This window comes from Arvicanthis niloticus, chromosome 11 (assembly GCF_011762505.2).
Source record: "Arvicanthis niloticus isolate mArvNil1 chromosome 11, mArvNil1.pat.X, whole genome shotgun sequence".
Classification (NCBI taxonomy): domain Eukaryota; kingdom Metazoa; phylum Chordata; class Mammalia; order Rodentia; family Muridae; genus Arvicanthis; species Arvicanthis niloticus.
The window spans coordinates 16,993,625-17,007,920 of NC_047668.1; the positions used below are offsets into that span (position 1 = coordinate 16,993,625).

The following is a 14,296-nucleotide window of genomic DNA, read 5'->3' on the forward strand; positions in this document are numbered from 1 at the left end:
ATAACACCAAACCCTGTATATTGCAAGTATATCTTTTTTTAAATACCTATATAGACACTTTTGTTGGTCAGCTTTTCATTGCGATAACAAAATACATCAAATAAACAGTTGGAGAAAGGAGCTAGGGTTAATGGTGTATACCTGAGAGTGGAGAGTGAGAAAAATGTTTTTTTTTATTTTTAAATCTCAGTTTCACCCATGTGGTAGTGGTGGTGTATACCTTTAGTCTTAGCACTGGGGGAGGCACAAGCAGGCAGATCTCTGAATGCCATGACAGCCTGGTCTACAGAGTAAGTTCCAGGATGGCCAGGGCTTCACAGAGAAATCCTGTCTGGAAACAAAATGACAACAACAAAATCTCAGTTTCATAGAATTTTCTAGCTTTTGACAGTTTGCATTTTTTGCTACATGTGTTAGCTCAGTAAAGCTATATAAACTAATGATGATTAAGTAGCACATGGTTTATAGCATTGGGAGCAAGCATTATACACTTGATTGTTTCACATGAAAATCCTGGGACCTTTTATTTAGACTATAAGAGGAACTAAAAGTCTTTTAACATTTTCTGTTATTTGTCTTTGAACGTGAAAAGAATGAAACTCCATTATTATTGTCTTTATTCTTTGCCAATTGTTACTTTTGCTGTGCATAAAATTTGTGTTGACTTGAGAACATAAAACTGGATTGGGAATGTAGCTCAAGCAGTAGAATGCTTGCCCTAGCATCCATGCAATCGTGAATTCTGCGCCCAGTACCATATAAATGCAGTATGGTAGCACATATATGTAATCTCAAGGAGAGGCAAGATGGTGAGAAGGTTCAGCAGCATCTTCAGATGTATAGATAAAGTTTCAGGCCCACTTGGGCTACATGAGATCCTGCCTCAAATTTGTTTTCTTTCTTCAAAAGATTAATAGCCTTTCTGGAGTTTATGGATTCACATTTTGAGACTGTACATATATTTGCAATCTTAGTTTTTTAACAGAGCAACTTGTTTTAATTTTTCTAGTTAATCTCATATATACTAATGTTAGAAATAAGTTGAGGGTATTGCAAAGAAAGAAACCACCATTTCAAATGAAATATCTGGACAAACAGGCTTTACTTTTGATCAAGAGGATGATTCTCCAAAGAGCAAAATACACTGAGACAGAAAGTATACTTGGTTTTTATTCCAGCACAGGTGGTGACTGTGTCTTTTCCCCATTAGCTAGGGTTCAATTGAAGTCTTACTTGATTGGCTAATCTTAAAAGAATCAATGTATAGGAAATGTGTGTGTGTGTGGGGGGGGGGTCAGCCTCTTTAGCTGGAAAATGTACTAGGACCTTTGTATAATAAAGATTTTACTGAATGGGAAGATTAGAATATTTGCATAAAAGTCTTGCAAGGTGGGGGCAATAAAATGATTATAAGTCTTTGTCATAAGTTCAAGTTTTATATTTGATTAAAAGATTAATTTAATGTTCCCTAGAATAACTTGCCCTCCTGTTTGAATATGTAGAATGATTTTACCATTTCCTTCGCCAATGTTACTGGATCACTGTACATTTTCTAATATAATATCAATCAGTACATTGGGAAAGGTGAATCTCTTTCATAGCAAAGGAACATTATTATATAAAGAGTAATTGGTTTTCTGTTTCTGGCTTCAATTTTATTCTTTTAAAACAGACCTGAGATAGGTGTATAGTAACAGATGCCTATAATTCCAGCACTTGGCAGGCAGAGGTAGGATGATCAGAAATTCAGGGCCTGCCTAGACTACTTGAAATCCTGGCTTAAAAATGCAAACAAGCCAATGTTTTGTGGGTTTTGTTTGTTTTTTATCTCAGGTTAGTGCCCATCGACTCTTTTCATCTTCTTCACTGTCTAACTAGCTTTATCTTGCTCCTCCCATTCCCCCTCCCCCCACTGTCACAATTTCAAAAGGACCAGTTAGTCATGTGCTCCGGGTTGCTCTCCCTCCTTTTCTTTTTCAGTTATTTTCATCTCAGGTCAGAAAGATACTCTCAAGAGTCAGTGCACTTTTTAAAGCCACAGACTCACTTTGTAGTTCTGCTTATTTTTCTTCAATATTGTAGTGTCACATTTATTTAAAACAACAGTTGCCATATTGTGAGAAACTTTTTGGTTTTTTGGTTTTTCTAGACAGGGTTTCTCTGTTAGCCTTGGCTGTCCTGGAACTCACTCTGTAGACCAGGCTGGCCTCGAACTCAGAAATCCGCCTGCCTCTGCCTCCCAAGTGCTGGGATTGCCCGGCTTTTTTTTTTTTTTTTTTTTTTTTTAAGATAGCCTGCAAGGACTCATTTCCTGAACTTTCAGGTCAGATTATGAAGTTGAGTCCCACTGACAGCATGAGACACAGTCACCACATACATCAGGAATAAAGCCAAGTTCAAAAGGTTGGCAGTTTAGGTTCTGTACACTTTATTTATTTTCATTTTTTTCTCTTGCTTTTTTGTATGCATTTTTGTGTGTGTGTGTGACTTCAAGACACTGAGATTAATTATTTCTAACAATGTGAAAGTTTTAATTATAGTGATAGTTAAAAGATAAAACTCTTTCCCTCCTACCCATTAGTTTTGCTAAAGAAAATATCAATTAGCAAAGACCACATTTAAGAAATGGAAAATGTTAGTTTTAGATTTGGGGAAAGTTAGATTTAGATTTGTAAGTGGTGTGTAAAGGAAGTTAACGTTTGAGTGTGTAAAGTATGTAGATAACAGTGGTCAGCTTACAGATGTTTTCATAATGCTACCATCTAGAGGAGTCTACATTTATGTCAAATCTGAAAGTCATGTTAAGACATAGATATATTGTGTTTTATAATTCATAGTAGTGTTTCTCACTTAAGAGTTAGAAATCTACCCCCTTTCCTCCCCTCTTTTAAAGCAGAGGGGTTTTTATAGCTTAGACTGGCCTTGAAACTCTACTTCCTCCTCTTTCTATCTCCAGAGTGCTAGGACTACAACTGTAAGCCACCACACATACAGAAAAATACTTCTTTTAAATTCCTATAATACTTAAGAACGGAAGGAGTATTTTTATTGTGTTTTTGTTACTTGTTTTTGAGATAGAGCCTCACCGGATAGTCCAGGCTGACCTGGAAGCAGCCGGATAGTCCAGGCTGATCTCTAACTTTCAATCCTTTTGCCTCAGCCTCTGAGTGCCAGAATTACAAGTGTGTGTCCTAAACCTAACTCAGCTAATGTTTTTATAGGAAATTACTGAGCCTCTATGCCTTTGAATATTTGTATTAACATTAGGTATAATAATATCATACATAATAATCTCATTATTGGTCAGCATTTAAAACTGTTAAATTATTTAGAATCTTTGGGTTTCAGATGAATATGAAGATGCAGTAAGCTTTCATTTGAAGAGTGAACATAGAGTCAGTGGCGCAATAGTGGCCTAGCATGTGCAAGTCCTTATGCTCAGTGCTCAGGACCTAAGGAAATACACTGATTAACTTGCAGTTGAAGATGCTTTATTTTGCAGAGCAGAGACTATGATCTCTGGTTATGAAATCTGCTTTCATCTTTTAACAGCTTTTGAGAAACTAGTATTAAAGCAGAGAAGTTTCATCTTCTCCTAAACTTAGCATTGTGCTACTCAAAGACTAATGTTTAGCTGTAAGTATGTAAAGATAATATTATATAATTCTGGATCCTAAATTTAAGCAATGACATTAATATTCATCTCTGCTCCCGTCTATATTTCCAAGTCTACTTAGGAATTTATTTTTACATATTTTCTAAAACAAAATAAAGGTTTAGAATTTTTATTATGTTTGTTATTAGCTATCATAAGAAAATTATAAGTATCTACTAAAGCCACACATAGGTATTTACTAAATCACACAAATACATAATAAATTCTTATAGCAGAAAAAAATTAGTAAAATATTTTCTGAGGAAATAGATTTGCTTAGAGAAATACATAGGATTTGTATAGGCCGTTGTGCGTGCGTGCGTGTGTACATGCTTGTGTGTGCATGCATGTGCACACCTGCATGTGAGCAAGCAAGAGGGAGGGAGGAAAGAGAGTACGAGTGTGAGTTGGAGAGTCAAATAAAGCAGAATGCATAACAGAATAACTTACATTATACAGAAAGTTAAGGAAATTTGTGTTATGGGTCAAGGTAAAAGATGAGATAGAAAAACTCCCATCTAAGTACAAAGTACTAAGTACTTTGCACTGCTGAGCAAGGAAGCAGTAGAATGAATGTGATAATTTGGAACTCTTAATTTAATTGGTAGTACTCATATTTGATGGGGCATGAAGATCTTTTAAAAAGTTGAGTCTAGTACAGACTAGTACAACCTTGAGAGTCTTGATTAACAAAGTTGAGAAAAAGATTAAGTAACAATTTAAAGAATTTTTTGTAAAAAAAAATAACATTTTGCTCTTTATTATATAAGTTGTAGAATTATTAATATTTGATACAGAGTTTTAACTGCAGAAACTAAATCAATAGTGGTAGTAATCACAAGTCAGAAAGTTATAAAGAAGAGTTTTATGTGAGAAAGATTATGTTTCTTTTCTTTCACATTGAATTTACTTAGTTGTTGGCTATCCAGTCAATATTGTTTTTATTTTTTTTCCTTTATTTTGAGAATTTATGTTTACTGGCAAGGAAAAAATGCCCAGGTCACAATTTCTCCATTATAAATATTGTTGGAAATTGAGAGGATATCATATATTATACATTCAAAAATTGACTTTTGTACCATTTTTAGTTAGGAGCTTCTATAAAATAATGAGCAAATTTCATTTATTTTCATTATATCCTGGCCTCCAGTTGCCTCTAATGCTATTTGGGATACATAGATAAATGACATTCCTTGTAGACTACCTGATACACAAATACCTGCCAGTGATCTTAATCACAAATCAGCCTAATTCAGTTCCTTAGTGTTCATGCTAATGAATATGAGGACACTACTTTTGACCTTGGACCTATTTTAATTCCTTTTATGCTGATTTTAAATGTTTTATTCTAAATTTTTGACATTGTTGAAACTGAGTTTCATCCTGTTGTAACTCATAGCTTAAAAGTATACAATGTAATTCATAGTTAACACATATACCAAAACTGCTGAAGCTTTTGAATTTTGTGTTTTCTATCTAAATTATCTAGGCATTAGTTGAAATTATTCTTTAAATTTGTGGCCTATGACAATGCTGGCTTTTTATATCATTACAAGAATTTCAAAGAACTCAAGGATAAATCTGTTTCCAAATTTGGAAAAGTGAAAATTTGAGGTAAACAATTCTAAGAAACAACTTTTAACAAATTGGGTTAAATTGTGAATGACATATTTGTACTAATATGGTGGGGAAATATCCATTAAAAACAGCAGGGAAAGTTAATTGTTTGTTGCACCCTCATAAAAGTAATTTTGTATGTATTTCTTTGACTATTTAAAACAATGATTTAAGTTGAAAGGCCTATGTTTTGTTTTATGGACTTTCATTGATTTAATAGCATTTTCTGTGGCTGAACCTAACTTAATCCAAGTTGAGTAATAGAAGTTTTTATTTTTTCTCTCCTCCCTCTATGTTTCAAATACAGTTTAATTTATTGACTGACCTATCCAGTATCCATAATGAGCCACAAAATTAAATAGTGACTATATACAACATATTTAAATGTTTTCAGTGTATTTTGGAAAATTGTGTCTAAGACGATATTTAATAACTTCAACTTCTTAAAAGCCTGTTTTGTTAGTAAATTGCTTTAGTAAGGCTGCCAGCAAGTCAGGCGGTAGCTATTAAATGAACCTCTACTGCTGACGTTAATTTACAGGGGTCAACAGGACAAACCTCTGCGACATGATAACTGATCTGGGAGATGATGAACTGCCCCACATCCCTTCAGGAATCATTAATCAGTCTAGGTCAGCCTCCACTAGAATGGCTGATCATGAAGGTGCAAGAGCAGAGGAAGGTACAGCATTTAGCTATCGTGTTTGTTTGTATTGCTGAGTTCCTTGACTCCAAACCACCTCTTCATATTGCAAACATGCTATTGTATAAAATGCTGAAGATCATCCTCCATGATCTTAGAGGTGTTGGGCAAGCTCTTGTTATAATTACTCAGGGATGAAATGTGCCTTCTAGGGTTTTATATTTGTTTTTGTTTTTATTTTAGATGTAGTTGTCTCTATCATAGGTCAGTTCAGAGTACCATCCTTAAATCTAACTTTACCCTAAAATCTAGTATTAAGAAAAGAACAATTTAATAAATAGACTTTAAAAATACAGGTGGGGAGAAAACTAATTCTTTGTAGTGTGGATTAAATGCAGCAGCTGTTAACCACTACCACTTAGCAGAAGTGCTGGGAACTGTAATGTGCATCTTACATTATTCCTAAAAGTAGATGTACCTGCTCATCATATGAGGATAAATAACATCAGTTTTCAACTTTGTAGCAAGTATTCATGACCTAGTAAGTAAGAGGTTTCTAAAATTTTCTAAGCCAGAAGTACATAGGAAATGAAAATACTATTTAAACATTTTTTGAAACAGATTTTTACCTAAAGAAACATGGATATAGTTGACTAATGTATAATTCTAGGTGAAGATATATTTTTAAATAATCTCAGCTTTAACCCAAATTATTTTAATATGATGCATGTATGATAACACATTAGTTATTTTATATAGGTTTATTTTTATTTATGCTTGCAAGGGGATTTATTCACTCTCCTCAAATTTTGTATATATTTTGTTTTAATTTTTTCTGGACATATTTTTCTTACAGCAAAGTTTAATAATTTTGCTTTTTTCCTCATTTATGACTTCTTTACCTTTTTTTCTTTAATTCACAGAATTTTAAGGAAAGGTTTTTTTTAAATCATGTAATAAAACTAATACTAAAGAATGAAAATTGAAATAATCTGGATTTTTTTTTGTACTTTCCACTGAATATGTTCTTTTACTGTTTTCTAAAATATAAATACTACCTCTACTATTTTATTGTTTTGATTTGGGATTTTTTTTCTAAGTAACGTGTAATGTGTTTTATTAAAATTTTTGTTACTTATAGTTTAGACTGCATAGTTTGCAGTTTAAGGAAAAGTCAGATTAATGTTTAAAACCAACTTAGGGGAAAAGCCAATAGGCTTACTCTGTATAAAAGCCATTATAGAGCTCTCTCTGTGTTTGTCAAGTGTGTGAATGTTTATTTTAGATGAAAGTAAGTCACTAATCTCTGTTGCAGTAGTGGGGTAAATGGGCTGATTGACCTTCATTACATTTCTAAAGAGTGACTTTTACAGTCTATTTTAAGTGACTTTGTCAACAAAAAATTAGGTGCTTTTGGATTTAAAAAAACCATTTCAGTTCATAAAGAACAAATACCTGTTGTCTAATATTACAACATTTTGAACCATTGTTACTAAAGACCAAATTATATTCTGTATTGTCACTGGCAAAACTGGGATCAATCATTGGACTGCATGTTCTTTAGGTTTAATCAAATTGGAAGAAAGGGGCTGGGGATGTGTCTCAGTGGCAGAGTGCTTGTCTAACAATGTCTATCTGTCTCTGTCTCTGTCTCTCTCTTACACACACACGTCACTCTGCAAGAAAAAGGAGGAATTTGATATGAGCTACAGGTTTCTTTGGTCATGCTGTCTGTCAAAAGGAGAACTAGTTACAGGACTCTTAAAAAAGACCTTTTTGAAAGATTCTATTTCATGGCCCCTAGGATTCTCATGAAAGACAATTCTGCTTAATAAAAATTTTTGTCATTAAAATAAAGCTTATGCCTTTGGTCCTAGCACGGTAAGAGGCAAAGGCAGGAGGATCTCTTGTGAGTTTAAAGCTATCCTGCTCCAGGATATAGCAAAGCTCCAGGATGACCAGGACTACATAGAACAACCCTGTCTAAAAATAAATAAAATAAAATACTCATTTAATAATTTCATTTTAATTTGTTGATTTTATTTTATGCTATATACTGCTATAGGTAATTATATATGAACTTAAAATGATTTGTAAAATAGACATTAATTTTTTCAGCAGAGATATTAGAGCAAAAGTTAAGAATTTACTGTGATTACTACATGCTGCAATGATGGGTGATAGGGAAAGCAGAAATAATAACTTAAAATATCTTTTTGCATGTAGACATGTAAATAAGTATCAAAAGAGTAGTATAGCTTGCTATATATAAACAAACATGTATCTATATAGAAAAGGTATAGAAATGTAGTTTACTAATTTTAGAAATGAGTATAATATTTTTTGCTAGATAACCCAGCTAAAGTTGTTGAGCCACTTGTCTTCTTATGCCCAGAAGCTAGCTCGTCAGTGGTCGATCAGAAATAATCTCACAAAAAGAATTTATAAAGAAATGAGTTGATTTGTGATGGTAATATTTTTTATTGCACTTTTAAGTTTGTGTTAATGAATATTTGTATAGTTATTAGTGAAAGGAATTGTAGCATTTTGTCTTAAATTATCTTAGAAACAAATTATGAACTTAAATAATTGTTTGTTCTGGTAAAAATAATGAAGTAAAATTTGATTACTAGTTTTAATGTGATTTTTAAACTATTAATCATATAGTTCTTAGCTGCTTGCATTATCAGTAACTATGTACTAATATTGATAGAGATCAGTACTATGTATTGTTCATATTCAGATACAACCATTGAATGATGGCTTAACAATAACAGTAACTGTCATAATGGTTTAATGTGTGAGATACTTAGCATCTTAAATATGTATATATTTTATGAAGTATTTCCAAATTTGATTAGTTGCTGAATTATACCTTCATTTAAGGGACCACTTGAGCTTGGAAACTATCAAATAAAATTTTAAAAATTTTAAATTAACAAATTTACTTTGGTAATAGTATATATGAGTTGAATAAATTATTTTCAGAATTATTAGTAAATTAGTGTTAGTATATTTCATTGTATCTGTTTCCTGTAGTTATTAAATAGATGACATTTTGTAGGAATTTTTTATAATTCATTAGCATGAGTTTTTGAATATTTTTGAAGTTCCTGAATTTTAAATGTTTAGATTGGCTCATTTTGTAATTATTTCTTTCTTGCCATCTTAATGTTTCTATTATGATTTCAAGGCACATACTTAAAATTAAGAATTGTTGCTTACACTTTGACCTATCTTGTTATAGTTAGTTATTCTAATGATGACAGTTGAATTTGAACTGAGGTATCAATACAGAAAGTGTAATCATGCACAAGACAGAAATGAGGTGGCTGAGTAAAGCTTTCCTTTCATTCTGACCCAGAGCTTTACACTTAATGTAAATTAGTTGTTTTTTATGTTAGCAACATCATAATAAATGAAAGAGGGCATTAAAATGAAGCCATAGTGAAAGTTTTAAAGTTGGAAGGTATTCCCTTCAGGATATTTATTATTAGAAGAGTCATCATTTCCTAGACTGTCTGGCACTGATAGGTGGTGTGTCAGAGTGTCTGGAAACTGTCATATTTTAATGTTCTTTCACTTCCTCAGAAACTAAAAGACTTAGCAGTCATTTATTGACTACCATCTGTGCTAATTCGAGATTGGTAGACATTTGTTCCCCAAAAGTGGCTGAAATCTGATTATTTAATCAAAACTGTCCCGTTACAGTTTACCGAAGTTGTAAGGGATCTAAATAGACAAAATTTGTGTGTTCTGCCTCCACTCTGGGATAATATATACAGTTTATATTTAGTTTATGGACAGTAACTACTACATTGTAGTTTGGATACATTTGTTTATTTCTACTCAGTAATAGGGTTTTTGTGTGTGGAAGTGGGACGTAGAATTCATAATGTTGCTGAATTTTGTAACTGTTTCGTGCTTAAATTCCCCACAATATTGTATTGTACTGTATGATTTTTCAGCATTTAAGAAGCGGTTTTGTTCTTTATAGCTGAACCAATAACGTTTCCATCTGGAGGAGGCAAGTCATTTATTATGGGTTCTGATGATGTTTTGTTAAGTGTACTGGGCCTTGGAGACCTTGCAGACTTGACGGTAACAAATGATGCAGACTATAGTTATGATGTAAGTGCAGTTTTATTTTTAATTTTTTAATGATTTAATAGAAGGCTCCTTATTCTTTGGAATCATTTGTAAAAGAGAATTAATGTCCAGGTGCATGGGAAAGATAAGTGTGTCGATGTGTTGATTTACAATAACATGTAGTTTTGGTGTAATTATTTTGTGGTGTTTAAATCTTGGGAATTTTGGTGGATTAGGTAGACATTATTACTTCAAAATATTGGTTGATAAATACATCTTGAGTTGTTAACTCTTACTAATTCAGTTGAAGCCATATTTTGGTATTAACAAAATAGATGGCTGTAGAAATCAGGGTTTTGCTCTCAGGATAAGTCTTAAAAGCCATGTTTTGGTTTTGAGTTTTTTATTTTGTCAGTCACCACAAAGTTAGCTTTTATCACTTCCTGAATGTTTAACTTCACTTGAGGGCTAGAAAAAGGAGTTGGAAGAACTGGGTTACTATTAAACTAGTGCTGATCATTTTCTAAGCATAAACACTCAATTGAAAGCTAACTGTTTAAATTTTTTTTTACATTCACTTCAGTTTTTCAGCAAATTTGTTTTTTAAACATTTAAAAAATTTTAAACTTAATTTAGGATTTTTTTTTTTAAAGATACCTGCCTTTTGGTGGGCTTAATTTTTATAGCACATTTTCAGCTAAATTGTAGTAAACTTTTAACTGCTTTAGAACTGGTTTTACAGCGTATCTTTTCTGATGTAGAAATGAAGGTAAAAAGAGTAACCTTTATTAATATCAAGAGTTAGGAATAGTGCCTCCCTAGCATGCCCACATCCCTGAGTCTGATCCCCGGCACCACGTAAACTGGGCAGGGCAGCCAGTGCCTGTGATCCTCGCATTTGGGAGACAGCATCAGGAGGATTGTCATTTCAGGATAACTACATAGTGAGGTCAAGGCCAACATGGTGACAGAAGACTCCATCTTAAAATGAAACAAACGAACAAAAGTAGGAAAATACTCTTAAAGGGTTTTATTTTTAGTTTGTTGCTTCAAAAGTCCCTTAACTTTCTGCCTTGATATTTTTTACGTGGTGGTCAATTTCTTAAATGGAAACTATTGTGTTTACTGTACCCTTGAGTATTTGGTAATTTTTATATTTCTGTTTTGCTTTTGTGTAAATTACTACGGCAGTGGCAATTTTCTGTTCTCATCTAACATTTGATATGAGCTTTGGATTCAGCTTGATAATTAGATGAAAACATTAAGTAAGGAACTTTTCATTTGATCTGGGTATTTGAAAGTCTAACAATTATTCTGAATTCTTACAAAAAGAAACAGATTTGCTCTGAAGTTTTTAAGGTACATTTAAAAGCCCCTGGATATTTTAGTGAAACAGTTTTAAATATGTATTTTAAACACACTAAAAAGAAAACAGAAAAAGTCCACATGCCTTTGAGCTTATTACTTTTACCTGTAAATAGTGCACTTTTTCGTTTTAGTTGCCTGCCAATAAAGATGCCTTTCGAAAAACTTGGAACCCCAAATATACACTACGTAGTCATTTTGATGGAGTGAGAGCATTAGCTTTTCATCCTGTAGAACCTGTGCTTGTTACTGCCTCTGAGGACCACACCCTGAAACTTTGGAACTTGCAAAAGACAGTTCCTGCCAAAAAGCAAGTATTTTAATATTGACTTTTCTTCTAGTTTTGTTCATATGAGCACTCTATCTTGTATCTTTAGTACATCTGTAATAGCAGCTAGTGATTTATGATGATGTAATATATTCTTTTTCCCCATCCCTTTTCTCTCTCTTTTAGGAGTGCCTCTTTAGATGTAGAACCTATCTACACATTTAGGGCCCACATGTAAGTTTTCTTGAATTAGTATTTAATGAGCAACAGTTGTTGTTTATAGTTAGCAGTCTGTCTTTCAACCTAATTTTCTCAACATTTGATGTCAGAGAAGATACATTAGTTTAATAATGTTTTGTTTGATTAATTATATTTGCATATAATCTAATAGTACTTTTCAATTGTACATTTTTACCTAAAATTGCTTTTAGATACTACATTAGTGAATGGATTGAGTGGGAAACAGGGGGTTTGAGTTTCTTCTTTGAATTTGTAACTAATTTTCCTCTTTTTCTATAATAGTGGCCCTGTCCTATCATTAGCTATTAGTTCTAATGGAGAACAGTGTTTTAGTGGTGGTATTGATGCAACCATTCAGTGGTGGAATATGCCCAGTCCTAATGTGGATCCCTATGACACATATGGTAAGCAGATGGGTATAATGCATCATTTTAGTTAATAGAACTGATGAAATTCTGTAGTTCAAATGTTATTACAAAGTTGTTCAAACATACATTAATTTGTTCATTTAGTTGTTCTTCTTGCTAGAAAGTTTCATTATTTAAAAGAGAAATGTAATGCCAGAAGTATTTTAGTGCATAAATTGGTACTTTGTCTTATGTCTAAAACATATTTTTTTAAAGAGAGAAATTTTAAAGCCCCCCTTTTTAAGATTTTATATATATACACACACACACACACATACACACATAGATAGATATAGATATATAGATATACGCTGTAGCTGTGTTCAGACAAACCAGAAGAGGGCATCAGATCCCATTACAGATGGTTGTGAGCCCCCATGTGGTTGCTTGGAATTGAACTCAAGACCTCTGGAAGAACAGCCAGTGCTCTTAACTGCTGAGCCGTCTCTCAGCCCTAAAACCTATTTCTTAAATGTTAATCTCACTTAACAAAAAGAAGAGGGAAAAAATTAATTGAAGTAAACCATTTTTAAACTTAAAAGATGATAGGATTAATACTTAGATATTAAGTAAAAGACAACAGAAACACTAGGGGTAGCCAGGGCCTAATTCATTTCTTCATGAGGGGCAAAAAATTCAGTAATTTCAAAATGAAAAGCAAAACAAAACTTTGACTTTTATAAATGGCACTTTGAGATACTTGTTTTTAATTAAACATTTAATTAAAACTTAAAATTAAATGTTCAACTACGCTATGTCATTAAAACAACAAGTTCTCATTGTTTTGGTTAACATACTTGGTGCTCAAAGTAATAGTGAATACTTGTTCAAAGAAATAAGATGAATGTGAAAAATAAGTCTTAGGGGAGGGATTATGCTTAATTTTTCTTTAAGAATAATCACTCATGACCTTTTTTTGCATGAAAACTCAGGAATGGTCTGTATTTAATAATGATTTTCTTTTAAGTTATGAGCTAAAGGGTAAAGGAGTTAAGTTATAAAACGTTCTAGGCCCACATAGGCAGAAAGGGATTGATAGCAGCTGCAGTGACAGGCATAAAATAGGAGTTACCTAGGAAATGAGAAGTGACATCACCAAGATTAAATAATAACAGTAGAGCAGGTAAGAAGTGGGATAAGTATTGCAGAGATGGCTGAGGAATTAAAAGCACTTGTTCCTGCAGAAGACCTAGGGGTGTGTGTGTGTGTGTGTGTGTGTGTATTATTTTATTGATAAATTGTATTGAATTGATAAAATAATAGGTGAGACTCTTGGTTTGTGTTTAAAAAGGAATGGTTTTATTGATAATAATTGACACCACGTGTGTTTGTTTTTGGAGACAAAAGTTTCTCTGTGTAGACCAGGCTGATCTCAGACTAACAGTGAGATCCCAAGTGCTGGGATCAAAGGCATGTGCCTCCACTGCCTGACTGATTTGGTTGTTCTCAGGTATTTAATTTAGTAGTTTTACTGTGTGCTCACAGTTGTACAGTCATCACCATTTTCTAATTATAATTTTCACCACTAATCTGGAGTTGTGACATTAGGCTTACTGTGTAGGTTGTAGTTCTCATTGTAATAGTGATAGGCTATGAAAGAGAATGAGTGAGTGAGGATATTAACCTGTGGGTGCGTATGAAGGACTGAGTATCAGTCAAGAGATGATGACTTGAGACTGAAGTCTTTACCAGACCTAACATTGGCTGAAGGTAGTAGGAAGTAGAGTAGAATGGAACTATGGGTGCATACCCAAAGAAGATCATCATTTTGAAAAGGAAGCAGACTGCAAGTACTATATATAGGTCACTGGACAGATACCTGGAAGTCAGATGGCAGATCGGCCACTGAAGAACCCACGTTAACATTTAAGTCAGATTTTATGAATAAAAGCAGTATTGAAACCAGAAAGAATAAATGTTTTGTATTATCAAAGAAAAGTGCTTACTGTGTTTGTAGAATTGTGGTCACTGCTGATTTTGGCATGGATTGTTTTGGTGTAGTTATAGTTTCA

At 33.0% G+C, this 14,296-nt stretch overlaps 1 protein-coding gene across 4 annotated transcripts in view; it reads left to right on the forward strand.

Annotated features, from left to right (window-relative positions):
• Positions 1 to 14,296, forward strand: part of Strn3 (striatin 3) — a 75,759-nt gene that overhangs the window by 48,349 nt on the left and 13,114 nt on the right. For 2 of the 4 annotated variants that reach the window (XM_034514598.2, XM_034514599.2), the window contains 5 exons: positions 5,814 to 5,954; positions 9,913 to 10,046; positions 11,504 to 11,679; positions 11,824 to 11,871; positions 12,160 to 12,281. In XM_034514598.2, coding sequence (XP_034370489.1) covers positions 5,814 to 5,954; positions 9,913 to 10,046; positions 11,504 to 11,679; positions 11,824 to 11,871; positions 12,160 to 12,281 — 621 coding nt within the window. The remainder of the gene's footprint in view (positions 1 to 5,813; positions 5,955 to 9,912; positions 10,047 to 11,503; positions 11,680 to 11,823; positions 11,872 to 12,159; positions 12,282 to 14,296) is intronic. The other 2 variants (XM_034514600.2, XM_034514601.2) reach the window with 1 other exon arrangement.